Here is a 27,729-nt window from a genome sequence, read left to right as displayed (position 1 = left end):
AAGGAATTGTCGAGGTACAAATTAGGCTGACTCCAGCCGACCAGGCTATTTAAGGGGCCAGCCGGACCGAGAACGCAGCGGCTGTTTGCGCCCCTCCTGCCTCCCGCGCGGCCAGCACGGGTCCTTGACAGCCATGAGCCGCCAACTGACCCGTTTCCCCGGCGAGGAGCGCCTGGGCTTCAGCGGCTGCTCCGCGGTCCTTTCCGGCCGAAACGGCAGCAGCTCCGCCTCATTCCGGGCCGGGGTCAAGGGCTTGGCCTCCTTTGGCAGCAAGAGCCTCTTCTGCCTTGGGGGCAGCCGGCGCCTGGCTCTCAGCGCTGCGGCGGGGCGGGGTGGCGGCCGCCTGGGCGGCTTCGTGGGCACCGTCTTTGGCAGCGCCGGACTGGGGCCCGCGTGTCCCTCTGTGTGCCCGCCCGGGGGCATCCCTCAGGTCACCGTCAACAAGAGCCTCCTGGCCCCGCTCAACGTGGAGCTGGACCCCGAGATCCAGAGGGTGCGTGCCCAGGAGCGGGAGCAGATCAAGGCGCTGAACAACAAGTTCGCCTCCTTCATCGACAAGGTGAGTCCTCGGGCACTGGCCTGTCGCCTGCGTTGGGCGCAGTGTGCACAGGGGTGCCGGCTCTGCCACTGGTGAGATGCGTGGGAACCTGGGCGAGTCATAACCTTTCCGAGCCTCCCTTTTCCATTTGTAAAACGAGCACAATAATGGGTCTTGCTCCAGTGGGTTGCCTTGAGGCTTAATTGGGATGATTACAAAGTGCTCAGAACAGTGCCTGGCACATACTTCCAATAAACAGGATGTATTAGTCCGTTTTCAAGCTGTTGATAAAGACACACCCGAGACTGGGAAAAAAAAGAGGTTTATTTGGACTTACAGTTCCCCGTGGCTGGGGAGGCCTCAGAATCATGACGGGAGATCAAAGTCACTTTTTATATGGCGGCGGCCAGCTAAAAATGAGGAAGAAGCAAAAACAGAAACCCTTGATAAACACATCAGACCTCATGAGACTTATTCACTATCAGGAGGAGAATAGCAGGAGAAAGATCGGTCCCCATGATTCATTTACCTCCCCCGGGCCCCTCCCACAACACGTGGGAATTCTGGGAGAGGTAATTCAAGTTGAGATTTGGGTGGGGACATAGCCAAACAATATCAAGGACCTTCATTTCTTTCTTGCATGAGACAAGACTGTGGGAAGGGAGGGGGCAGGATTGCCAAGGAATGGGCACTTTGAGAGCTTCCAATATCAGAAGAGGAGATGGGACCCACATTCAGGGCAGGGCATTAGGGACACAGGCCAGTAGACATTGCAGGACATGGTGCTTGGTGCTTGAGGAGTGGGGTGAGAGCTAGGAAGGTGATAGAGGAGGTGAGAGAAAAGGGCCGGAATACTGAAGGGTGAGGCTGAGGAGGCACTTGGAAAGAGTGCATGTAAGGTTACAGGTGTAGGCTGAGGGTGGGGTGTCCAGAAATTGGGGTAGTAGGGAAGTTGTCTCTGGAGATTCCGAGGCAATGACCCCAGTGAGTGGAGAGGAGACAGGGAATGGGCTTCTCTTGTCTCCACCTGAGTGGAAGATCTAGACGGCGAGTTATAAGGGACAGCCTTTTAACAATAGCTGACATTTATGGTGTTGTCCCAAGTAATTCTCATTTACTAATGCACAACCCATCATTCTGTTGTTGTTCTGCCTTGCAGATGAGGATATTAGGACATGGGAGGCTAAGAAATGAATTCACCTTGGACAGGACTGTTGGTGGTGGACCGCGTGCCACCACTATGCTAGGGAATAGGAAGTGAGGTGGCTGCAGGGCACAGGTCTGCATGGAAGAAACACAGCAGCTGTTCCAGAGGCTGGGGCATTCTCTTGCTCTTTTATGTCTGTTGTTCCCTAGCATGTTTCCTTCTGCCCCTCAAGCTAAGAGATAGGTGAGAAGAGGTGTGTGGCAGAGGGCTCAGAGTTATTGAGTCTAAAAATGTGCACCCTGGCCAAGTATGAAGGAACCTTGTGAAGACGTGGTAGCCTGCTGTGAACAACAAAGAAATGAACAAACCAAGTGCAATTTAGGCTACACAACAGGAGGAAGGCTCTAAGTGCTAGTGTGCTTTCCAATGTCACTCCCCAGTCCCTGTTTCTCCCCTGCTCCCCATTTCTCTTTACTCAGAAAGCACCAGCATTTATAGCAAGAGAAGCTACCTCTGTCTCATGAAAACTCACTAAGGCAGAGGCAGGTGGTACCATTGCTTAAGTCCTCTTCTGATTTCTTATAGCCTGGGTCCTATTTCTTGTCTTGGAGATCCAGGTGAGCATGTCCCTTGGTGAATCCACCCAGGGATAAGCCTTGCTCTTTCCTACCCCCAATCCCCCAGGATGGCTGCCTCTGGTGTTTGGGGCCCTCTCCTCACTCTTGAGAGGCAACAGCATGGGGACTCTGGGCGATGACTGCCTTTGGGTTCCAGGTGCGGTTCCTGGAGCAGCAGAATCAGGTGCTGGAGACCAAGTGGAACCTCCTACAGCAGCTGGACTTGAACAACTGCAGGAAGAACCTGGAGCCCATTTATGAGGGCTACCTCAGCAACCTGCGGAAGCAGCTGGAGACGCTGTCTGGGGATAGGGTGAGGCTGGACTCGGAGCTGAGGAACATGCAGGATTTGGTGGAAGACTACAAGAAGAAGTGAGTGAGTGGCAGGGAATATGCTTCTGGAGGATCTGATTTCAAATGAGGTTTTTGTTTGGAGACAGCATTTTTGCTTCTTAGATCCTTTGCTGTTACCAGGGGAGGGAGGAACATCCAGTCAGAATGGGACTTAGGAAAAGAATAGATCTACCTACACCGGTTCTCCAAACTGTCTAGGAAATGTGTGCTCAATTTCTAGCACTATAAATGAAGGAATGGGGGAAAGAGAGTTGTATGAAAACCAGATGGATATTTCAAATGCCTTTGTAGTTCCTCCTGAGTGAAGTTTTCCATGGCAGTTCCCAGAACGTAAGACACTCCACCAATTCCAGAACAAATTTTAAATCTAAAAAAAAAAAGAATTTTAAAAACGTATTCCATGTTGAATCATGGCTGTGCTGCTGAATCCTGCCTTTAAAGAGAAGAATTGAGAATGTTTGAGGGATGATTGAGAATGAGTTGGAACCAGAGAGTGTGTCTTCCTCCAAGTTGAGCCGAATATGAGAGAGTAATAAATCAAGGCTCGGTGTGACCTGATATTTTGGAAGTTTGCTTCCAGATGCCAGGATTTCTAGGGGCAGGTGGCTTCTTCCACAATTCAAGTGGCTGGAGATGGTCAGAGCTGAGTTCTTTCTCTTGCTCCATATTCAATCTACTTGCCCATCTCTATTCTGAAATTCCCTCAAAGCAGAACCCTGGCCCAAGCCCTGCATGAAGAACCTGAGGAAGGAGGGGACATGGTCCCTGACCTCAGAGAGCACACAGGTTGTGAGGACAGGCTTAAAGAACAGTTTCAGATAGCCACCAATAAGAAGAAACAAATACAGTGTGAACTGAGATTGGTGGAATTAAGATGGGAACTGGAGCCCAACTAGAGATGCAAGCAGGGTCTGGAAAGAACAGGGGGCTGCCGGGCATAGTCCAGAAGTCCCAGACAGAGGCATCCAGGGGTGGTGCTATCTCTGGGCCTTTCAGATTGGAGTGGTTTTGTGCTCCTGAACACCATGAACTAGTTGAGCAACCACAGATGAGTCTCTGTGTCCTCTGTGAACTTTAGTTTTAGTATTTATGAAAACCAAATACTGATACCTGCCTTGCTACCTAACAGAGCTATTGAGAGGATAATGCCAGCCAGACAGTAGTATATTAGCAGCTTTGAAAAGAATCCAAGTGCTACACAAATGTAAGACATTGTTTTCCCTATGTCAGAAGTCCTGGCTTCACTAGTAACTAGCATTATGACCTTGGCCAAGTATTTTCATGTCTTTTGCCTCATTTATAAAATTGGGATAATAATAGAATCTACTTCATAGGGCTGTTGTGGGGATCAAATGAAATAATGTGTGTGAAGAATTTAGCACAGTGTTTAGCACGTAGTAAGAGGTACAATAAATATTAGCTGCATTTATTAGGAGTATTTTAAAATTGATTTTTTCACTCATCTCTTCTACCTGTGGGTCCTCATGCCAGGTTTTTGCATCTCTCTTACGATATTTCATAAGAAATGCTAATCATATATCACCTGCGAATTAGAATTTTCAGTGTATGTGCCTTCTTGTTAAACTGTGAGCTTCTAGAAGATTCACAGTGTATATGTCTTAAGCATCACTGTATACACTGAAGCTTTTCTCATAGATTCTCTGAAATGGTTTTTGAAAACTCTTCACAATTAAAAAAATTTCACAATTAAAAAATTGAGACTGCAACTTTTAATCATAAGTGTAAGTAGTTTCGAAGAGTGTAATTTAAAATGTATTATGTGTATTCCTATTTGAAATTGTAATAGCCACATCACTCATTTAGATGTATCCAATTTCATCCAGGTGCTGCGGCAGGTTAGTGCCCATCACCCTTCATCTAAAAAGGCAATGAACGGGCTCTGCTTTAAAAATCATAACTTTTACCTTGATCCTTTTCTTATTTGAACTCCAATTTTCATGCCACTTTCCCTACATAATTTTGTTCTAATATAATATATTTTTATGTCTCTAAGTCTTTTATTGATCACCCTATCACAAAATATGCATGTATCTTGAAACTTTAAAAAGTGTACTTCTTGTGGCCTGTATTCCCAGCACTTTGGGAGGCCAAGGCGGGTGGATCATTTGAGCTCAAGAGTTCGAGGCTAGCTGGCCAACATGATGAAACCCCGTTTCTACAAAAAATATAAAAAATTAGCTGGGCATGGTGGCGCGCATCCATCTGTGTTCCCAATTACTCGGGACGCTGAGGCACTAGAATGTCTTGAACCTGGAAGGCAGAGGTTGCAGTGAGCCGAGTCATGCCACTGCACTCCATTCTGGGTGACAGAGCAAGATTCTGTCAAAAAAAAAAAAAAAAAAGAAAAAAGAAAAAAAAGAAAAAGAAAAAAAGAAAAAGAAAGTTTACTTTTTGTGATTGTAAGTTTTTAAATGTCAAAAGACTTATTTTGGGTTGAGTTATCCAAACAACAAAATATATTGCTAATTTTGTTAAATAAGTATTAAACATAAGAACTGAAAAAAAATTGAAATTACATTTCTTAATGAGTTGAATGGGGTAGATTTTTTTCTAAGTGGCTTAGTTATCCATGTATGAATATTGTTCTTATTGAGCTGAGATAGGATTCTAGTCCTGTGTGTTTTCCATTCTTAGGTAAGTGCTGGGAAACTTTAATCATATAAGTAGATTTTAATGGAAGGAGTTTTGCAAGTCCAGTGTTATTTAGTTCTCATAATGCCTTTCCAGTTTTTCTGCTTTTTCTTTCTTCTATAGTGCTGTTTCTAACATGCTGCATAATTGACTTATTTGTTGTGTTTGCTGTTTGTCTCTCTCTGCTTCATAAGGGCAGGGAAATTTTTGTTCACTTACTTATCCTAAGTGCCTACAAAGTACCCTACACTCAACATATATTTTCTTAGGTGAATGATTATGTCAAAATCACATAATGACTCATCGTTAAAGATCATGTTTAACCATCTGTCAGCTGACAATTCAGAACCTTCTTTTTTTGAAAGCAAAACTTAAAAACCATCTGACTTGTAAAAAGAACTGTGTCATAGTCAGCAAAGTCATTATCTTCCAAATTTCTGGAAGATTTTTCCATAAGGCTTTACCAAGACTGATCAAATGACCATGCTTATACAACTTACTCTGTCCTTTAGGAGCACCATGTTTAATCCAATGGATCAGAAAGGACTGGAAACATAAAACATTGTTAATATTCAATACACCTATGCCAATTCTTTATCCTTAAAGAATAATGTGATTCTGCCTCATGTTTTTGTACACGAATACACACACCGGCACATTTTTGAGACTTTGGAGCTGCAGATTTACCTCATTCAATTTACATAGAAAATATCTGCCCTCTAGCTTCATTGGAAAAGCCAGTCTTCATGTTCAAATCAGAGACATGAGTTGCTTTTTATCAGAAAAAGCCTGACTTCATTTCTCAATTCAAGTAAAAATAAGAAGTCCCTAAAAATAACTTTAGGGACTGTTATAAAATCCACTCAGCAATAAATTAAGAAAGAAATATGTCTTGTATAATAGGTTATTGAAAGCATTCAAGATTAAAATGATTTAGATTTAATATAACTAATACAACTACATTATAAAACAAGAGAAATCAATATGTGCTTTTTCATGGTTTAACTTTTAATTATTCATTGCAATATATTTTTAAATAATAAATTATTTTTAAGTTTATAATGCCATAAAACTTATCATTTTTATTTTTAATGTGTGTATTGAACTTAGTGCTTGGCCTCTAGAAGTAAATAATGTAAAATTATTTATAACTAATGTAATTGATTTTGATAGCCCACTTGGTCAAAAGTTTTCTGTGTATTTTAGGAAATAGATATAAACTACTAAAAATTAATTGATCTGGCAACTACCATATGTTTTATTTTTATTAAGAGGAGGTAGACATTATTAAGCATTTTGTAAGATAATATAAAATAAAGTTTGACTGAAGAGAAATAGCTGTTTCATGACATAATTTGATTAAAAGGTTTCAGTTGTCTTTTGAATAAGACACAGAATCTGGGATAAATCGTATAAACTGCTTTCTGTGTGTTTTATATAGCATGACTAGAAAGATCTGCAGCCTTGGAAGACATCCTAGTCACACTGGAAATAACTCCCTTCACTATCCTGCACGGCTTCAGCCGTTCAACAGTGCCTTTTTTTTTTTTTTTTTTTTTAATACTTTAAGTTCTAGGGTACATGTGCACAACGTGCAGGTTTGTTACATATGTGTACATGTGCCGGGTTGGTTTGCTGCACCCATTACCTCATCATTTACATTAGGTATTTCTCCTAATGCTATCCCTCCCCCCTGCCTCCACCCCATGACAGGCCCAGGTGTGTGATGTTCCCCACACTGTGTCCAAGTGTTCTCATTGTTCAATTCCCACTTACGAGTGAGAACATGTGGTGTTTGGTTTTCTGTCCTTGCAATAGTTGCTCAGAATGGTGGTTTCCAGCTTCATCCATGTCCCCACAAAGGACATGAACTCATCCTTTTTTTTATGGTTGCATGGTATTCCATGGTGTATATGTGCCACAGTTTCTTAATCCAGTCTGCCATTGATGGACATTTAGGTTGGTTCCTAGTCTTTGCTATTGTGAATAGTGCCACAATAAACATACGTGTGTATGTGTCTTTATAGTAGCATGATTTATAATCCTTTGGGTATATACCCAGTAATGGGATCGCTGGGTTAAATGGTATTTCTAGTTCTAGATCCTTGAGGAATTGCCACACTCAACAGTGATTTTTGAGGAGGGGGCTGCCAGGGACATGCCTTAGGAATGAGCGAAGAGCTGAAAAGGATTGTTTATGTTAAGTACATGAATAAAAAAGCTATTACCTAGCCTTAATTCTTTTTTTTCACTGTTTTACTGAGGTAAAATACACATAACAAAATTTACCATCTTAGCCATTTTTCAGTAGACGGTTCAGTGGTATCAAATACATTGCAACCATTATGACCGTCCACCTCCAGAACACACTTTCCATCTAGTGAAATGGGAACTGTATACCCACTTAACACTAATTCCTCATTTCTTCCTTCCCCTCTTCACAGCCCCTGGCTCCCACCATTCTACTTTATGTCTCTGACTTAGACTACTCTACGTACCTCACATGAATGAGATCATTTATCTTTTGGAATATTTGTCTTTTTGTGATTGGCTTCTTTTCACTTAGCAGAATGTCCTCAAGGTTCATCCATATCATAGCATATTGTAGAATTTTTTTCTTTCTAAGTCTGAATGATATTCCATTGCATGTATACACCACATTTTGCTTATCCATTTATCATTAATTATTTCTTACCAATGCTCTATTTTGTTACCATACTCTCACAAATGTCCTGTAATGTATTCTTTGAGAATAATAAGGGATGGAAGAGGTAAGCTCTTTAAATAAAATGATTAGTTCCCTTACTTCCCCAATCAACAACATGTCTGTATTAAGAACATCCCAGTCCTAACCAAATTTCTGTGTCTTAGACCTTGCTTCTGTTTCTGCTTCACCTGGAACATAAATATGTATAAGAAATAGGTATAACATACAGTTTGAAAGTGACAACAATGCTTTTGTTTGGTGCCTAGGAGGTTTTTGCACCCTGAGTCATTGCACAGTATCAAGATGCCATGTGCCAGAAGGGAATGCCTTTTCACCTCTGCTATAATGTGGGAGGGGCTGATTGTGACAGGGAGAGGGACAGTAGAATCTGCATGACATGTCAACCACAGGTGCTGTCTGAGGCAGGTAGTTTTAAGGCAGACTGCATAGGGACAGAGGAGCTGGAAATTGATTCCTTTAAATATGTCCTTGCCTACATCCCCTTTAGGAAGGTTATGTGTGCCCCAGGGGTACATGAATCCCAGTTTGAAGACCCCCACACTGAGCTCTCAGCACAGAGGTGATAACTAACTGTTCAGTGAATGTTTGCAGAACTGGATTACCTCATTGTCTTGCCCCATGCAGGTATGAGGTGGAGATTAACAGACGCACAGCTGCTGAGAATGAGTTTGTGGTACTCAAGAAGGTAAGAGGGGTGCAAGGTGGGCTGGAAGAAGCCTAGAGGCCTCCCTGACCACCTGGCACAGTGATGCTTGTAGGGTGAGGAAAGGGGCCCTGTAGGTCACTCAGTCCCTTGAGCAGAGGTGACTGGCACTTTAACTTCCCAACCCCTCCCTCCAAGTCCCTTGCCTAGGATGCATGCTGTTTCTAGAATTTTCCAGTCTAAAATCTGGGCATTTTACTGCACTACTGGTGTGGCCATTGCACTGCATGTTAGTTGGTTTACTCTCAGGGACTGAGCCCCCCATGAAGCCCAGGGTGAAGGGAGCAGAGAGAGCAAGGCTTCCTGTGGCAGGGAGGGAGGAATGGGCAGGGAAGGCCCTCTCAGGGCTGCTTGACTGTCACGTGCTCCCAGGACGTGGATGCTGCTTACATGAACAAGGTTGAGCTCCAGGCCAAGGTGGACTCCTTGACAGATGAGATTAAATTCTTCAAGTGCCTTTATGAAGGGGTAAGGACTTGGCTGACCTCTCTTGGGAGGTCTACTCCTTTAACAAGTAGCTTCTGGCCCCTGGCTGGAGGGTGGTGTGGACCAAGAATTGGGAGGGAGAAAGCTTTCAACCTGGTGGCCCTGACATTCACCAAGGCCCTTCTGGGTGCTGAACAATGAGTTAGGTTTTGAGGAGTCCATGAAGGAGAAGAAATGATTCTCACCCTCCAGGAGTTCACAGCCTGGCAGGAAAACACCATGTAGCTGAGATTTCAGAGAGCAGAGGAAGGAATGGTGGGTTCTGCCTGGGCCATCAGTGAAGGTTCTTGGAGAGAGAGGAGAAAGAGGAAGATTTCAGTGGGTGCTGAGGGGGGCAGAAAAATGGAAGGTCCAGGAGCCTGTCCTGTGCTAAAGCATGAGAAATGAGGAAGGGTGCAGAGGCCTGGGGAAGGGACCAGTGCTGGTGACTCCCTAGGGGCCTTCACATGCTAGGTAGAGTTCAGATTTGGTCCTTTGGGTGAAGGGTGGTGGTGGCTGGTTTCTGAGGATGAGAATGTAGATGAGGGCAAGAGTGGTTCTGAGTGTGTAATGGAGAGAGGAGTCCCAGCATTTGGGGCTGAAACCTAAGGCGCTCATTCACATGCCTGCCAGGCACTGTTGCTGAGGCAGAGTTCAAACGCTGAGGAGAGGCAGAGAGGGACGGTGGGGAATTTGCCCAGGAGGACCAAGAAAACTAGTTCCTCATGAGGACCCCTTAACTAGCTCCCCTCCCCAAACCGTCTCCAGGAGATCGCTCAGATCCAGTCCCACATCAGCGACACGTCCGTCATCCTGTCAATGGACAACAACCGGAACCTGGACTTGGACAGCATCATTGCCGAGGTTCGTGCTCAGTACGAGGAGATCGCCCTGAAGAGCAAGGCCGAGGCTGAGACCCTGTACCAGACCAAGGTGAGCTGGGTGCCAGGTGTGCTGAGTCCCACTGGCCACAGCTAGCACCCTCTCAGCATGTGTGCATGTGTACGTGTGTGTGTGTGTGTGTGTATTTGGGTTCAGTCAAGACCTCCTTTGTCTCGGAGTTGAGCCTTGTGGAAATGCCACCCCATGCGTAAGGGAGATTAACTACAATCTCTGCTTGTTTTGTGGACATATATGGGGCTTAGCCTTTGTCCTGTCATGGCCTTTGGCTGAGGCCACACTAGCTACAACCCTGATAGGATTCTGACTCTGTTTCTATGGGTAATTCACATATATTGTCTTATCTTCATGTTTTCTTCATGTTTCTAACTTTGGCAAATTGAGGACAGGAAATTCAAACTCCACCAAGGCCCTCATGTTTGAGAACCTGAGGATCCTATTGAACTAGGGCAGGACCTTTTCTGTCCAGAAGAAAAGGAACCTGCCCTAGTTCAGTAGTATCCTTGTGTTCTTCTTCTCTTGTCACACAACCTCAGATCCAGGAGCTGCAGGTCACAGCAGGCCAGCATGGGGATGACCTCAAGCTCACCAAGGCTGAAATCTCTGAGCTCAACCGCCTGATCCAGAGGATCCGCTCAGAGATAGGGAATGTGAAGAAGCAGGTGGGTTCTGTGAAATGAATCCACTAACAGTATTTATTGAGTCGCAATCTGGGCCACACATAACATGAAGAAAGGGTAAAACACAGTGCCCTCCTTAGGTTCTCCTATAATTTACCAGGAGAGGATGATCTGAACAGATGTGGAGGGATAAAGCAGCCTACACACTGTAGGTAAGTGCTGCAGGAGCCCAGAGGGGTGGGAGATGAATGAGGACCTCAGGGAATCTTTGCAGGACGTGGGATTACACCAGGAGAGGGGAAAGAGCAGGTGAAGGAGCCAGCAGGAGCAATGAGCCTAGGTAGGGATGTGCACGGAACGTGTGCAGGTGGGCTTGCCTATCTGGGGCAGGGGGCTCGCTGCTCAGCAGGGGTGGCAGGGAGCAAGGGACAAGACTGGGTAGGGATAGGCAGGCCATGGGGTTTAGACCTAACGCAGGAGGTAAGATGGAGCCATTTGAAGGTTTTGCATGATGATTCCTTGTGGGAGGAGAGAAAATCCAGCAGATTTTAGAACAAAATGGAGGAGGCACAGCCCCCACAACCTAGATCGGTCTCAGGGCCCTGCACTCGTGGGGGACCTTCCTGCACTAGTGCTGTGCTGTGGGGAGGGCACTGCATTGAGGTCCCGCTCTCTGGGACGTAGTACCCCTGCAACCACACCTGTGGCTCTAAAGCAAGCAAACCCATGAGTTCTCAAGTTTGTGGAGGCAGTGCAAGGGTTTAAGACCCCATCTCCTTACCCTCCTCTGCACTCCATCTTTCACCCTGCATGGTGCATGCTTACACATGTACACACACACACACACACACACACAGACACTACTCCTCTGTGCTCATGGTAGTGGAAAGAAGAAAGACCAGCATTAAATAACTTGTGGTGTTTTTGTTTAATCAAGAGCTATGTAAGTGCAGAAAAAATACAGATGTTTGAAGCTACCCTCTGTATTCTACTACAGTGTTTAACTAATGAAATGCTATGTGTTTATTGTTGGATGAGATTATTACCAGAAAGTGACCTTGCTTTGGTGGTCAGGGAAGATATCCTCTGTGGGGAACAAATGGGGATCACTCGCAATGCTGAGTCCCCATTGGGGCTCCTTTTGAAGGCCCTCAGCTAAGGTGCTTCCTGCCCTTCTGGCCTCCTCCATCACATGCAGAGTTTCTTGGCATTTGGTGTCCTCAGCATCCATGTGACATTTGTTTGAAAGGATGCTAAAATTTCAAGTCCTCTCAACTCAGGCCACGTTCAGAAGACCCAAGCTTTTGGTGTCCTTCTGCCCCAGGTTCACTCTGTGGGATCTTGGTCAGTTAAAAAAGAACAGAAGACAGTTTGACAAATTCAGGTGACAGCATGTGTGGCCACTCCATGAATGATTAAAACCTCTACAGTCCCAAGGGTGGGGAAGGGTTTTCTGTGGCTAGAAGGCTGGGTCCTAGGCATCTCCTTGAGGCTGTGAGCCATTCATCCAAAATGCGAGGGCATTGGCACTGCTGGGGGCCTGCCCAGCAGAGGAGGATGGCGACAGCTGGACAATGTTCTACAGCCCATTTGGCCTTGGATCAACTGCTTTCCTTGGTGTGAAGTAAATGGGGCTCTACAAATCGGCATACCCCAGACAGAAAACCTCACCTCTCACCAAAACCTTAGTTGAGGGAATACATCAGGACTAAAGGGCTCAGGAAGCCCCCTGGGGGCTTTCGCATATGTGCAAGCACACGGCCCTAGCTGCAGTTATGCAAAGGTATCTTCTCTAATTTTTATATATATATATATATTTTTTTTGTTTTCCTTTTTTTTGAGACGGATTCTCCCTCTGTCGCCCAGGCTGGAGTTCAGTGGTGCAATCTGGGCTCACTGCAACCTCCGTCTCCTGGGTTCAAGCGATTCTCCTGCCTCAGCCTCTTGAGTACCTGGGACCACAGGCAACTGTGTGTCATCACTCCCGGCTAAGTTTTATATTTTTAGTAGAGACGGGGTTTCATCATGTTGGCCAGGCTGGTCTTGAACTCCTGACCTCAGGTGATTCACATGCCTTGGCCTCCCAAAGTGCTGGGATTATAGGCATGAGCCACCATGTCCAGTCTATTTTATTTATTTATTTATTTTTAATTTTATTTTTGTTTTAACTTCTGGGGTACATGTACAGGATGTGCAGGTTTGTTACATAGGTAAATGTGTGCCATGGTGGTTTGCTGCACCTATCAACCCATCACCTAAGTATTGAGCACAGCATGCATTAGCTATGTTTTTTTGTTTGTTTGTTTGTTTGTTTGTTTTTAGCTATTTTTCCTAAAGCTCTATCTCCCTCCACCTGCCAACAGGCTCCAGTGTACATTGTTCCCCTCCCTGTGTCCATGTGTTCTCATTGTTCAACTCCCACTTATAAGTGAGGACATGCGGTGTTTGGTTTTCCGTTCTTAGTTATATAAAGGTATCTTCTAAGCCTGTTACCATTTAGCATAGTTCTCTGTGGGATTTGGGGACCAAACTCTAAGTGTGGCAAGTTTATAGGACATTTTATTAGTAGAAACTTTATTAGCCCTCATGTTTTCCCTGTGATTTATGGGATCTCCTAAAACAACCTGTACACTGCAGAGCTGAATGAAGTCTAGCTGCTCACAGACTTTTTTTTCAGAGTTGACATAAGAATCTTACAGCTGATATTTCAGACCAGGAGGGAGAGGGCAGGGGCCACATGCCCAGGCCAACCACTTTCTCAGTGCCTTCCCCTCCTTCCTCCCAGGTGAAGGTTTTCTACTTTCAGATGCAGAGGAATGAGCCAGGATGAACCATGCCTGGAGTGAGGGGAAGAACAGACTCACTTCTAGGGATGGCCAAAGTTGGATAAACCAGTAGGATCTCCAAGCACTTACCATCAGTCAGGACAAAACGATGGGAGATTGTCCAAGCAAGATCTCAGAACTGGGCTCTAACTCTTAAGTGCTGGATCTGTTTGCCCTTCAGTGCGCCAATCTGGAGACGGCCATCGCTGACGCCGAGCAGCGGGGGGACTGCGCCCTGAAGGACGCCCGGGCCAAGCTGGATGAGCTGGAGGGCGCCCTGCACCAGGCCAAGGAGGAGCTGGCACGGATGCTGCGTGAGTACCAGGAGCTCATGAGCCTGAAGCTGGCCCTGGATGTGGAGATCGCCACCTACCGCAAGCTGCTGGAGGGCGAGGAGTGCAGGTGAGGGGCTGGATACCCCGTGTCGGGGCCAGTTTTATCTCTGCTGTGGTAGGAAGCTCCAGGGGAAACAGTTTGGTCCTGTTTAGGTCCTGCTGAAGTAAAACCATACAGCAAATGGGCTTGTCACATGATTAGGAAGGCCGAAATTGGACAGCAAGAAGACCAAATTGTAAAAAATCCCAAAGGTTGTGGGAGAGGAGGTATTAATGCCGGTAATGTTTGAGAAACAGTATCCCCTGACCCTTCATGGTGCATTTTTATGGGTGGAGGGGGAGAAGCAAGACAGCCTCTAAGGGCCGTCCAAGTTCAAGGTCGCTCCAGCAAAGCCGGGGGCTCCAATGGGGAGGTAAGCTCATTCTTCTTAATCGTCTAAGACCAGTGGAATGACTAGAGGGAAGTGGAGGACTCATGATCCCACACAGCAAGCAGTTCCAAAGCATCTTGATGGAGGGCTGACTCCTTGCAGCAGATTTCCATTTCTCTATTTCTTGGGAGGTTGCACTGGGATGTGTGGGAAGAAAGGAGGCTGGGATGGGGTTGGGAAGGCACGTTCTGCATGGAGAGGCTTATTCACAGAGGTGACTTCCAGGTGGTTGGGGTGATTATTTATGGGAGATTTACCTGTTTTTCTTCTCCTTCTTCAGGATGTCTGGTGAATATCCAAATTCTGTGAGCATCTGTAAGTATCTGCAGATCTCAGTTCTGCCCTTAGTCACCTTGCCAGAAGTCCAAGTCCCTGTAATTCATGACACAAAAGAGAAATCAGAATGACAGAGGGGGCTCAGGGGAGACTTAAGGGCAAAAGGAATGAACTGGCTGGAGTAACTAGGGGGAAGCAGTGGATGGAGAAGACGATCATAAGAGACAAAAGTACAACCTATAGAAAGATCAAATGATACTCATGAGTGTATCATCCAACGAATGATGCTTAATGGTGACATTATTTTTCTGTTGACCAAAACAAAGGCCCCAGATTGTAGTTAAAGGGGACTGAGGGGCCTAAAGGGTTGAGTGATGGAATGAATGAATTAGATGGAATGGTTGAATGAACGAATGAGAGCACATCCTCGGCTGTAAAAGCTGGAGAGTCTGTGTAGAGATGCTGTGGTGCTGAGAGACAGGGCCCTCAGTGGCCCCTTTCCTCATCAGCAGACCAGCAGTACCAGATGGGCCCTGGGAAGTGCCTCTCTTCATTTGTCCTGCCCATGGGGGAAATTCACACACTAATTGGAAAAGGTAAAGTGTATGAGGCTAAATGCATGAAAAATGAAGCCATATGATCAGTGCTGATAAAAATCTCTTAGTAAACTGAAACATCTCAGCAGGAAGCCACTGCAGGCGAGAGTAAAGGGGGTGGCCCAGGATGCCCCAGGAGGGGCTCTGACGTGGGGCTAGAGCTGACTGGGGCTGAGGTCTTCTCTCATCCATTCCAGCCGTCATCAGCAGCACCAGTGCTGGGGCAGGAGGAGCTGGCTTCAGCATGGGCTTTGGCACCTCGAGCAGTTATAGCTACAAAACTGCAGCTGCAGACGTCAAGACCAAAGGCAGCTGTGGCAGCGAGCTCAAGGATCCCCTTGCCAAAACCTCGGGGAGCAGTTGTGCCACCAAAAAGTCCTCCAGATGATGGACAAGTGGTTGGCTCTGTGAGCAGAAGGCTTCCCAACCCGTCCATTTCCTCCCTCTCCTTCCCTGGGCTCCCTTTCCAAGTCAAGAAATGCTTTGTCTGTCACTACAGTCCCAACTCCATTTCCTCTCCCTGTTGTCCTCAAGGTGTGATGCTTCGATGCAAGGAGTCCAGTCATGAGCTCTCTCAGTGGCCTCCTTCTTAGTCCCGTTTCGTTGGGTCATTGCCTGAAATGCAAAGACAACACACATACCCAGGATGTTTCCCCATGGCCAGCTACAAGCCCCTCTGCCTCCATGCCTTTCTAAGGCCTTTGCTGCCAAGGGACTCTCTTCATCTTCTGATTGGGATTGTGTCCAGTCCTCTGCTTCTCCTGCAATAAATGAGTAAATCTGTTTGGTTCTCAGTTGAATCTGTTGCCCAGAATGTCACCATCTGCAGGGCCTTAACTTTTCTTCATCTGACAATTGTTTCACTCTGGGTCCTGGGCTCATGTGGCTCTTCACTGGTTTTAGCCAGGTAAGTACTGGGAGAGGGCTGATCCTTGTAAACAGTTGAAATGTATTACCGAGGCCGCTGCCGGGCAGGCCCTTTGCTTCACGTGCCCTGTGCCACCTATTCTGCACAATAGCCCTGTGAGACATCATTAGCCCACATCAGATACAGATGTTAGAGCTCCGCACGGCTTCCTGCTCTGGTTCTCAAAGCACCCATGGCTGTGCACGCTCACTGTCTGTGTAGCGAGTGGTCATCCCTTCATTCTCCCCAGCGTCTCACTCTCCACCACCCACCACTCACTCCCCAGTCCTGCTCCCACACAGTGACCCTGCCTTCCTCTTCTTTTAACCGACTTCCTTTTTACCCTAATGTGTAAGGCCTGTGTGTGTATATGCTTATAGCCTCTCTGTCTAAGGTATATATGAAGTAGTGGCTCATTTAACAAATATTTAGTGAGCAAGGCATTGCTCAGGCACTGGGATTACCAGAATAAACAAAATAGGCATAGACACTGGCCCTACAGAGCGAGAGTGAAAATATGAGTGATATATAATATGAAGTCAAGCAGTGTTAACTACTATGAAGAAAAATTCAGTGGAGTAAGAAGCTGAGAGATTCAAGGATGCTCTTTTAGCTCTCTGTGTATGTGTATGTGTGTGTATGTTTGTGTGTATGTGTGTATATGTGTGTGTATGTGTGTGTTTCCGCAAGAATGTTTGTTTCTCAGAGTCAGCACAGTTGATTTGAGAAAAACCCTTAACGCAAGACCATCTTTCAAGTGCAAGCTTCGTTTGAGGGTGGCATTCAGAGTGCCCGAGATCCTGTCTCCGCTGCATCGTTTCCCACTTTATTCTCTAGCCTTTCCCCATGCAGGCCAGACTTTTCACACCCGAGGGCCTTTGCACATAACATTTTCTCAACCTCAGATGTCCATTACCCGCTGATGGACGGCCTGCGCACCCTGCGTGGCCTGACTGAGACTCCACCACCCACATTTCTGTGGTGCCTGGTCCCTCCAGGTGGACTACCCGTCTTCAAGCATTACATGAGAAGGATCGTTTCAGTCATGGCCCAACACCTCCCTGCCCCACACCTGCATTCTACAGGCAGGCAGACTGAGTCCCAGAAGGCTGAGTGATCTGTCCATATTCAGAGCACTGGCGTGCAGCCGGGGCTGGACCAGTGGCCTTTACACTCACAGCCCTGTCCTGAGCCTGTGTTAAAGCCGACATTCTATTTTTCTGGTGTCATGTCAGCTGCTCACATGTCTGTCCCTCACTCCATGCCCTACATCCCCTTGTTCCAGGGTCCGGCTCACAATCAGCACTTTTGCAATGGGAATGCATGCCTTAGTTTAACCCACCTTCCCTGGGAAAAAGAGCTGGATATACGCACAACATACCCATGTCTCGATGGCCTGGTATGCAAGTGATAAGACATATTTGTGTTAATAAATTTGTGTTTTATATGCATTTGTATGCAGGCAGTCACTCAAACTGGGACACTTTTGATCTAAATAAATACTAAGCTGGATCCTTGAACAACTGGCAAAGCCAGGACTGTCAGATAAACGGTCCCCTTGGGCCTAGCATTGTGGCAGAAGAGTCATATACCAAGTTTTGAAGTCTGGCTCTTCTAATTGTCAGAAGTGGCCTAGTGCAAGGTCCTGCGCCTGTGAAAGAAGATGAATACAAGCTGGTCGTTGCGAAGTGCTTTCTGTGCGCCAGAAGCCGTTCTCAGCAGTCACTCTGCTCAACTCTTTACGGCTGGTAACTCAATGAATTCTCCCAACAATCTGACATGCATTATTTTTATAAGATGTGATTATTATAATGTCCATTTAACTTGTGAGGATATTGAAGCTCAGAGGAGTTAAGTAACTAACCAAATGTCACTCGGTTAGTAAATGGGAAGAACTGAATTCCAGTCTGATTCTGGAGTCTATGCTCCTGGCTTCGACACCTCCTTACCTTTCAAAGAACTCACCTTAGAGGAGATCAGAGAATAGGAAAAGAGATAAGGGAAGTAAACCAGTGCCTGGAACACAGTCTGCCACCTGTAGATGCTCACTGTTATTATTAGTATTTTCAAAGCATAAGTCTGTGTTTGCCGGCTGTGGGCTGGTTCATGTCCGAGGAGTGTGGATCAACAGCAGGACTTTGCCCTGGCCGAGATGGGATAAGTGAGGGGTGGAGTCCATTAACTAAATTAACTAACTAATTAACTAAAATACATTCCTATCTGGTCACTGGCTGTTCATTTCCAAGCCGGGGAAAACCCTCGGTGCCTCTATTTTGTGCACACACTGCCCTCTGCCATCGGTCCTGGATACTGCACTTTCCATCCCTGTGACTCTGGAGGAAAGACTTCCCTACAGCAGGGAGGGTGTAGGATGACCCTAGACAGGCTCTGCGCCCCTTGCGGAGCTGCCAGTGGGAGGGGATGCTGTTTCACTCCCTGGCGTGCCCAGGCTGGCCCCAGCCTCTGTGTTGCCTGGGCCTGACTCCTGTCTCCTCTTCCTCTCCTCTCTGGCCTCCCCTCTTACAGGAAGGAGGAGGGGGCAGGGGCTGATGCTGCCTGCTGCCTGAACCTCCACACCTCTAGTTAGAGAACCTGAGGCCTTCAGACAGCTTTTCCTGAAAATCTTGGTGCTGATCCAGAGGTCCTTGGAGTGAGGGCCCCCATGACTCAACTAAGACCCCCTCTCCTAAGCCCTGCCTGCTCTGTGTGCAAACCCCTCCCTCCTCTGAGAACTCTTTCTTTCTCAGGCAGTAGATGAGCCAGTCATGGAGGCACCGGCAAGGCACAGCCAAGGGGATCCATAGGACGAAAGGCCTGAGAGAGGAACACAATCTGGAAAGGCTTCCTGGAGGAGGTGGTGACAGGGATGTGAATTGTTGGAGACAGGGAGCTTGTTAAAGACTGCTTAGGTCCCATTTGGCAGCTGCTCTGGGGTTTGAGCTGCCCTTTGCCAGCTGTTTCCAATCTCCCTCTCAGAGGCTCTGCCACTTCTGCCGCCTATAGAGTGGCAACTAGACAAAGGACAATTGTTCTGCACTGCCCCTCAGTCCTTACATTCACATTTAGCAAAACTTCCAGGAGTGCCAGAGATGTTGAGGGTCTCTCCTCTCCTGCAAACCAGCTGCCATTGGCTTGTCTATCCCTCCTCCCTGGTGAGTCATCCACACTGCATCCCCATTTAGATGCAGACCCCTCTCAGGGGCTTATCCCCGAAATCCCTCCTTCTTGCTTCCAATTCGTCCATTTCCAGGAGAGATTCCACATCCTTCTTCCCGGAACTCCAGATGCAGCCCAAGTTCTAGATTAAAGCTGCTCCCAACTCAGGACCTGAACCATAGCGTGGTGGATCCAGGACTGAAAGGGACCTTAGAAGTCCAGTGTGGAAGTACACACACTTTGCAGTCAGCCAGGTATGGATCTGAATCCTTTTGTTGATTTGTTTCTTTTCCCAGTTGTAACTGCGATATGGGCAACTCAGTTTCTTTGCTCAATTTCTCTTCCCTCACTTGTAACGTGGGAAAAACAATAGTATTTACCTGAAAGGTTGGTGTGAGGATGAAATGAGTTAAAATGTGCAAAGAGCTTAGTACAGTGACTAGTGCATAGCAAGCTCCATGTCGCACCTGAGGCACACCTGCCAGGCTAGCTTCTGGCTCCATTCCAGTCCCATTACATTCTCCTCCAGCCTCCCAACCCACATCCATTCCAGAAGGTTCTCTCCTCCTGGAAGGGCTGCTGGTTCCTCTGAGCCTTCTCTTTGGCCCCTGTTATAACATGCAGCCCCCATCCTTGCTCCACACTGCCCCTGTTCCTCTTCCCTGAAATGGGAGCCACTATGACCCAGGACTTGCTTTCACTGGCTCTCGCTTCCAGACGGCTTTCCCTGTGATGTGAGTGGTTCTCCTCAACTCTCGGATCTGCAGGCTCCTGGCTCATTTCATAACCTGCCTCCTGAGCCCACAGCTGTGTGTCCAACCTGGTTGCCCTGCATAAGACACCATTTGCCTCAGTGGGGGCCCATGACACTGGGAAGATGGGGACTTGGTCTCTTGGTGTCAACATCTCCTGCCTCCTTTTCTGCAGGAGAGGGGGATAGAACTTTTCAAAAGGGCTGGCTGTGGTCTTGGCTCCAGATGGAGGAGCTCACTCTCTGACCCTGAGGCTCAGGTGCCAGTGTCAAGCCTCCCCTAGGTCCCACCTGCCCAAGCCTCAAATTCCATGGCAGGTCTGCATTGGTGAGGGTGGTGCTGAGGGTCCCTCACCCCACAGCAGTGAGAGGTTCCCTGTATCCAGCAGGCCACCCATCCCTTCCACCTACAGGCCAGGGCTGCATGGATGTGTCTCTCATGGAGCTCTGAAGGGCTCAGTTCAGTCTCCTGCCCTAACCTCAGGGTTCATCCTCCATTCTCTCTCTTTTTAGCCCTTCCCTCAGCAGCAACTTACCCTCCTCACTGACCCAGCCTTCCCTAGCTCCTTTCTCTAAAGACTCCACTTCTTCTATTTCTTCTTGACATGCTACTTTTATGTTTCTTCCTCCCAATTTCCACATCGCCTATGGTGATCCAGGCCCCTAGTGCTTCTGCCCTGCCTGGTATCTCTCCTCTTCTCCTGTCCCTTCTTAACACCTTTCCCCAGGGCCCAGCAGGCTCAGATATGATGTGGGCCCAGGGAGGGAAGCTGGTCATTCCTTCCACACTGGAGGTAGTTGCCACCCCAGGCCTGACCCACCACTAGAGCACTCCCCAGGGACGGTGCAGGGTTGGGCTTCTCCTTCCTGTTTGGATGGATTGTGTGATGCTCTGATGATGGGAGATAGAGAGCATGTCATTAGCGATGATGTGGCTTAATTACAGCCCAATGCACAGCCGGCTTGTTTGCTTTGCAAATGGGCAGAGGAAGAGGTGGATCAAGCATCAAACTTCACAGTGAAGATCAAAAGATTAAGGCATTTCCCCCAGCCTCCCTGTTGTCTTTCAAAAATGAATCCTGTAATAAAGGGGGTTGGGGTCTCAGAAAATATAAATTTCTTCCTGAAGTGGCTGGAGGGAAGGTGGAGGGGGTCTGAGGTAAGGAGATGGATTAAATAGTGCCCAGATGGGGGCCTAGTGGAATTTTAAAATGAACAAATGGAAGAAACGTGTCCTTCCCAGGGCAAGACGGTGCTTGTCTTCACATACCTATGTGCAATGGAGCTGAGAAAAGTTCCCTGTGATGACTAGGTAGGTGGTGGGTAGAGTCCTAAAGAGTTCAGAGAGCTTTTCTTGAAAAAAAAAAAAAGAGGAGGAGAGAAAGAGAATTAAAGAGTGCTTGATCTACAGTCAGGGGCTAGGGGCCTGTTCCATCATAAAAACCTTAGGAGCCCGAGCAGGGAGAGAACCAAGAATGGAGGAGCTTGGAGAGACACAATTCAGGAGGTGCTGAAGACAAAAGGAGACTCAGACTGGAACAATGAACAGTAGCCCGCTGATCCCCAAGCCAGAGAAAAGCTAGGTGGGGCAGAGTTCCTGGTAACAAGCCCTGTGGGTGCCAGTGAGTGGGGAGCTGGGAGACCACCACTTTTCCCCAAGGATCAGAGAGGAAAGACCCTGGGAACTGGCAGACAGAGCTCAGGCAGCCCTGGAGAAGGAGGCGAATGCTCAGTGAATGCTCAGGGAAAGGGTCATGGAGGCTCCCATGACCCTTTGTGCAGGAGGACAGCTCTGACCAGAGGCTCCAACTCACCTGTGGAACGTGAGCCCATCCCTGAGACTTAGGCAAGCTAACAGGGCGGCCCTGGTGGGGCGTGCAGGTTGTGCTGAGCACTAAGTCTCAGTGCGGGGGAAGTAGAAGCTGAAATCCAGCCATGCACCCTGGGAAAGGGCTGCATCTGCCCAGAGGAAGGGGCGCCTTTTTCTGATTGGCATAAAAGCTCCGTATGGGCCCTGCAACAACTTGGTTAAGCTGCTCTGATGTTTCTCTCTCCAGGTGGGAAGGGTGGAGCATGCCCATCCTGAGCTTGGCTGCAGCAGAGAGGAGGGAGATATCCATGCTGGGAAGAAGTGGGGAAGGTCCTAGACTCAGAGAAGGGTGCTTGCAGAGATGCAGCTCCCCTACGTTTACCCGGAGAGGCATAGGTAGAAAGTTCCATGAGACTAGCGGTGATAAGGAAACTGCCAGGTTTCAGGTCACTAAACATCCTCTGCTAAGTGTTTAATAAATAGAGGCTTACTGCACAATGTGCTCTACACTAATGTGACACCAAGAAATGGGAATTTTGACCATGCTGACTGCCCGTCTGGGATTTCACTCAGTACAGTGCCTGTAACAGGACAGGCATTGAGTGAGAGGGATTGGAATTAAATAAAAATTGATGCCATCCAGCCATCGGCTTTCTTCTCATAACCTGAGGAATTCATTTAACAAGAGTGTGTGTGAGGGGAAAAGGGGGTCTAGTAGGGATGGAGACAGGGATTGCTTGAGTGTTTAAGTTTTACAGGCTTGGTAGACGTGACTTCAGTGATCCTTAGGGTCCACTGGAGAGTCTGGTACTCAGAGCTCTGCAATATGGTGTGTGATGTTCCGGTGATCAAGGGTCCAGTTTTTTCCAGAACAGTCCAGAACTTTCCAGAACTTCTGTAGCACTGAAAGTTGGATGTTCTGGAAAACCCCTAAGCCCTAGGAAAACTGGAATAGTTGAGTACTCTACAAAACAGTATCTAGATACTCCATATCATCTTGCCTGGGGTGCTTTTCCTATTCCTCTGTGCCCAGAGTTTCCTATTCCCCCTCTCACCAACACGGAGCTTTCTGCTTCACTCTCCACACCCTCTCCGACTCAGCCCCCAGCCATGTCTAGAGCCCAGGATTGCAGCAGTGGGCTCTGCCCATGTCTCTGGTGCATATCCCATCTGTCATCAGACTCCTGGCACAGAAAATTTAATGTCAGGAAAGTGAAGGGTTTTGGGAGACACATGGGGGAAAAGCAGATGAACTCTATTGTCTGGGCTAGCTAACTTTGGACTAAGATGGAAACACAGGCTCCTTTCAAACCGGTTCAGACAGGCAGAGGGTATTAGGTTTCTACACTGAGCTTATTTTCAAAGGGAAATCAGATAACTCAGTTTTAGAACCTTTCCAGTGCTAAGGTGCTGTGGTTTGTCTCCAAGTCTTGTCCCCGCAAAGTTATCTCAAGAATCCTTCAAGCTTCTTTCTCTTTTCTTTTCTTTTCTTTCTTTCTTTCTTTTTTTTTTTTTTTTTTTTTTTTTTGAGATGGAGTTTTGCTCTTGTCCCCCAGGCTGGAGTGCAATAGCACAATCTCAGCTCACTGCAACCTCTGCCTCCTGGGTTCACAAGATTCTCCTGCCTCAGCCTCCCAAGTAGCTGGGATTACAGGCATGTGCCACCACTCCCAGCTAATTTTTGTATTTTTATTAGAGACAGGGTTTCACCATTTTGGCCAGGTTGGTCTTGAATTCCTGGCCTCAAGTGATCTGCCCACCTCGGCCACCCAAAGTGCTGGGATTACAGGCATAAGCCACCATGCCTGGCCTTTCTCTTTTCTTTAATGACCTTGATCTACAGAATCTGGGTCCCTCAACTGTTGTTCTGTGCCCAGGAGCAGTCAAAGGCCAAAGGGCTAGAGAAAAACAACCTTCATTATTCGTCTTCAAACTATAGACATGATGGTTACAGCCATTGGAATTTTTCATGGGGCTGCTTTTTATTTCCCTCTGTTGAGATGTGCTCTGCAGAATGGGATTCTTATGCTCCAGGAAGATGGTGAGAGATTATGGCACAATTGACTCAGCTCCCTTGGGCTCCCTGATGTACCTGTGTCTCCAAAGCCCTCCTCTTGTAACACAGAGCCTATTCCTTAACCAAAAGCACTGGCCCTGTGAAATCAGGACCCTTGCATGATTCCACAGTGTCTGCAGGGAGAAGGGAACTGTCTAGGCCTGCACCGCCATCTCTGCCTCCATCTCTGCTTCCCAAGTCGAGCCTTCCCTTACAATCTGCCTGGGCCTCTCGCTGTCTGAGGGATGCCCCATGCACCTGCCCCATCTGGCCAACTTTCCAGTTCCCAGCCCCTACCTCAGAGATCCCAGCCTCTCTTTTATTCTATTTTTCCGTTTCTTTTTAATTCAAGGGTGGAGAAGATTTAGGGTAAGCAAAAAGTAGATTTTCATGTACTTTTAAAATTCTTTTTAGATCAGAATTTCAATGAACAGTTTGTCTGAGTTACTTGTTCAAGCACATAATCCAATATAGGCATGTAGAATTAAAACTACAGCAATAACAACAGCAAAACAACTTCTGTATGTTTATATTGTTTCTCCTCCAGTTCAATTAACTTCCTAAAAGAGAAAGAGAGCGTCTCAGATATCTCCCTCTGTCTAGCATAGAGCTGAACACACAGTAGATGCCCAGTTTTATACACATTTAATGAACTAACTAATCTCTTCAGGCCTTGGGACACTCATTAGTCCAATGAACTCAAAGACCAGGGTGTGGTGTGTGATTACTAATTAAAGGGTATCCAACACAGTGAAGGCTGGAACTCTAGGGATCTGACTGCACAGGCCAAAGACAATTCCCCTGCAATTAAGTTCCCTAGGAACCAATTAGGAGGATTGCTTCTGTGTGGCCACAATCACAACACTGTTATCAGGAAATTCTACTCTGCCTCTACCTTTTCCTTCTCCATCACAGCCACACCGCCACCATCATTACCGCCACTGTCAGTAACCCTTATTGGCCAGCCTCCAGCACAGGGCTCAGCCCACAGAGGCACCCTTTATAATGAATACAAAGGGTGGCAGGACCCCTAGCCCTAGTCCTGGCCTTTCCCAGCCCATCACACACTTCTGAGTGTGGATGGACCCCGTTCATTCTGCTGCATTTCCCGGGCACCTGGATGTCTGCTTTTTGTTTACCCCAAGTCTTCTCCAGCCTCAAAGATCTAGCCTCATGCCTTTTCCCCTTTGTAAATGCCTTCTTGTTGAAATTCCTATCAGATTGGGGCTCATAGTCAGCCAGGTGGTGGTGGCACAAAGACTCAGCTAGCCAGAACTGTGTTTATTTCTCCCTTCAAGCCAGGCAATGAAGGGCCAGCTGCTGGGGATTCCAGAATAAAACAGCTGCTCATAAAAGCAAGTCTCTTCCTTCCCCCGCCCATCCTTGCTGTGGCTGATTTTCTCTCTGAACCTAGAGTGATGTCTTATCATGAGCAGCTACCCTTTGCAAGTCCCCAGTTCAGCAACAACCTCCCCTTCTCCTCATGTCACACTTTAATCAAAAACAACAGAAACACAAGCACGAGGGTCCCAGCCCACAGCTGCCATGCCTGCCACATGTACCACAATGTCTTTGCATCTTTGCTACTAACTTCCATCTCTATCGTATAACATGATGGTCAGGAACGTGGACTTTGAAACCAGACGCACTTGAATTCCAGGCCCAACTCTAACTTACTAGTTGAGTGAGATGGGTAAGTTCCTCTGTTTCTTCAACTGTAAAGGAGAGTCAGTGAGACATCCCATGTAGTGCTTGGCACAACGCCTGGCACATGTGAACAATAAGTGTTAACTCTTTCTGCTACTACCATCACTATTATACAACGATGTTACTACCACTATTGCTACTACTACCATAAGGAATACTTCCAGCCCCACTACCTCTGAGCCACTACTCTAAGCCAGCACCTGTCATGGGCATTGTTGGGAATATAAGTCTGGCTTCTGGAGATCCCCAAAAACCCTAATCAAAAAAAGCCATTCCTCAGTGCACCTCTGATCCATGGTTTGTAATGCTCTTCTGTTATTCCAGAGCTTTGGCTCTACTTTAAGTTCTTTGTATGGATTCCTCTTATTGGTCTGCAGGCTTCTTGAGGGCTGGGGCCGTAGGACAGTCACTCCCAGGTCAAGGAACTCACACCATTTGTTGACTTGCACACTCCAGCACAGGAAGGAGGCAAACCCAGCGTCTGGCAGCACCCCTGCTGTTGCCCTTGCAACCTGACTTAGAAAACCACAAGCAACCCCTTCAATTACATGCTCCTGTGCTCTAGGGCTAGGCCCTGCCAGGAGGGCCCCCCTGAGACAGGGTTCCTGGGGAAGAACCTTCCACCATTGTCTTAGGGGCTGAGAGGAAAACACCCTGTGAAGGGGAAAGTCTTCTGGGGCAGGTTCCAGGCCTAAGCTCCACGCTCCCTGCCCAGGTCAGCTTCTCCTTTTCCCTCCCCAACAGTGGCAGCAGTTGTCTTCTGCCCTCGGCTGGATCCAAACAGGCCAAGCGTTCCCAGTTTAGTTATAGGAAGTGGTCAGAGTCTCGCATGAAGGCAGCTGCCGGATACCTAGTTTTGAAATAATTTTTTTTTTTTTTTTTTGTAGACAGAGTCTTGCTCTGTCACCCAGGCTGGAGTGCAGTGGTGCAATCTGAGCTCACTGCAACCTCCGCCTCCCCGGTTCAAGTGATTCTTCGGCCTCAGCCTCCTGAGTAGCTGAAACTATAGGCATGCGCCACCACGCTTGGCTAATTTTTATGTTTTTAGTAGAGACGGGGTTTCATCATGTTAGCCAGGCTGGACTCAAACTCCTGACCTCAGGCAATCTGCTCTCCTCGGCCTCCCAAAGTGCTGGGATTACAGGTGTGAGCCACCGTGCCCAGCCCGGAAATAATTTTTTAACATTGCACTGTACCCACACTACCTGAGCTATAAAGCGGTGATACTTCCTGTTCCAAAATTGAGTGCTCCCTGAACTTGCCAGGAAACTGGCAGAACAGCCCCCCCTGAACCTGGGAGTGAAACTCAGGGGGTCCTTTTCCTTGGTGACTTCAGCTATGGGATGTTTCCCCAGGGAGTGTGGGGGCTTATGTCCCAGCTCCTGCCTGACCTACTAGAGTAGGACAGATAATCTTATCCAGGAGAGAAAATCCAACTGGAGGAAATGCAGCTGGCTGGAAATGTTCTCATCGTTGTAAGGCAATGTCAAGGTCACTACCACACAGGCCCTGCCCAACACAGAAGGCCCTAGACAATATCCTTGATAGGGGTCATGCAGATGCTGCAGAGTCGTTCCTCTTCCTTCCTGGGGTCCACTTCATTGCTAGACAGCTGTGGTCCTTAGCATGGCCCAAGGATGGACCCTGGAGCTTCTTACCCAGATCCAGATATTTGAGGACACCTTTCCAAGAAGAATCATCTTTCCATGTCTTCTTTTCCCAGACGTAAAAATTCCAGCTTCCACACAAGACCCTATAATAGGGAGATGGTTTCTTTTGGGAAGAAACCTGGGATTTTTCAGGTGAGTCTCCTCTGGGGAAAGGCAGGAATTTCCCCTGCTCCTTGCTGATAGTTAAGCAAGAAGGAGGTAACACTGGAAAAATAAAGCTAGGAGATCTCTTCAGGGGATAACTCTTTAGGTCCCTAATTAGGGAGCACAGATAAACTCCAAATTAGACCACTCCAGTCTGCAAGGGCAGCATATTCCAATTGCTATCAGAAGAGCTTTGTTGCTGCAAAGGACTTGGAGATCTCTGTTCTACAAATTGCCCATGGCTCCTGGCCCTTTAGCAGGGGAAGAGATAGTAGAGAGACGCCCTTTTCCGGTGTCCTGGGCCCAACAGGGATAAAAGGAGGCAGCACTCTGGGTGCCCC

At 47.4% G+C, this 27,729-nt stretch overlaps 1 protein-coding gene across 3 annotated transcripts; it reads left to right on the top strand.

The window, feature by feature from the left end:
• The first annotated feature begins 123 nt into the window (after nt 1–123).
• Nucleotides 124–15,968, top strand: KRT72 (keratin 72). 3 transcript variants are annotated; one of them, XM_015151783.2, is made up of 10 exons: nt 124–559; nt 2,460–2,674; nt 8,661–8,721; nt 9,112–9,207; nt 9,973–10,137; nt 10,641–10,766; nt 13,731–13,951; nt 14,596–14,630; nt 15,385–15,594; nt 15,722–15,968. In XM_015151783.2, the coding sequence occupies exons 1-9, from the start codon at nt 134–136 to the stop codon at nt 15,573–15,575; spliced, it is 1,536 nt and encodes a 511-aa protein (XP_015007269.1). In that variant the 5' UTR covers nt 124–133; the 3' UTR covers nt 15,576–15,594; nt 15,722–15,968. The 3 variants fall into 3 exon arrangements, with proteins under 3 accessions (XP_015007269.1, XP_015007268.1, XP_077809320.1); XM_015151782.2 differs by having other exon boundaries at nt 15,385–15,968; XM_077953194.1 differs by lacking the exon at nt 10,641–10,766 and having other exon boundaries at nt 15,385–15,968.
• The last annotated feature ends 11,761 nt before the right edge of the window (nt 15,969–27,729 follow it).

This window comes from Macaca mulatta, chromosome 11 (genome assembly GCF_049350105.2).
Source record: "Macaca mulatta isolate MMU2019108-1 chromosome 11, T2T-MMU8v2.0, whole genome shotgun sequence".
NCBI lineage: Eukaryota > Metazoa > Chordata > Mammalia > Primates > Cercopithecidae > Macaca > Macaca mulatta.
The sequence above is the reverse complement of the archived record's forward strand: the minus strand, read 5'-3'. Positions and strand labels throughout refer to the sequence as shown.

What these genes read in the sequence shown, in the direction of transcription:
- KRT72 (XM_015151783.2), top strand. Translation starts at nt 134, where the DNA reads ATGAGCCGCCAACTGACCCGTTTCCCCGGCGAGGAGCGCCTGGGCTTC. An exon ending in CTGGAGGGCGAGGAGTGCAG is followed by an intron (nt 13,952 to 14,595) that starts GTGAGGGGCTGG and finishes CTCCTTCTTCAG; the next exon opens with GATGTCTGGTGAATATCCAA. An exon ending in TCCAAATTCTGTGAGCATCT is followed by an intron (nt 14,631 to 15,384) that starts GTAAGTATCTGC and finishes CATCCATTCCAG; the next exon opens with CCGTCATCAGCAGCACCAGT.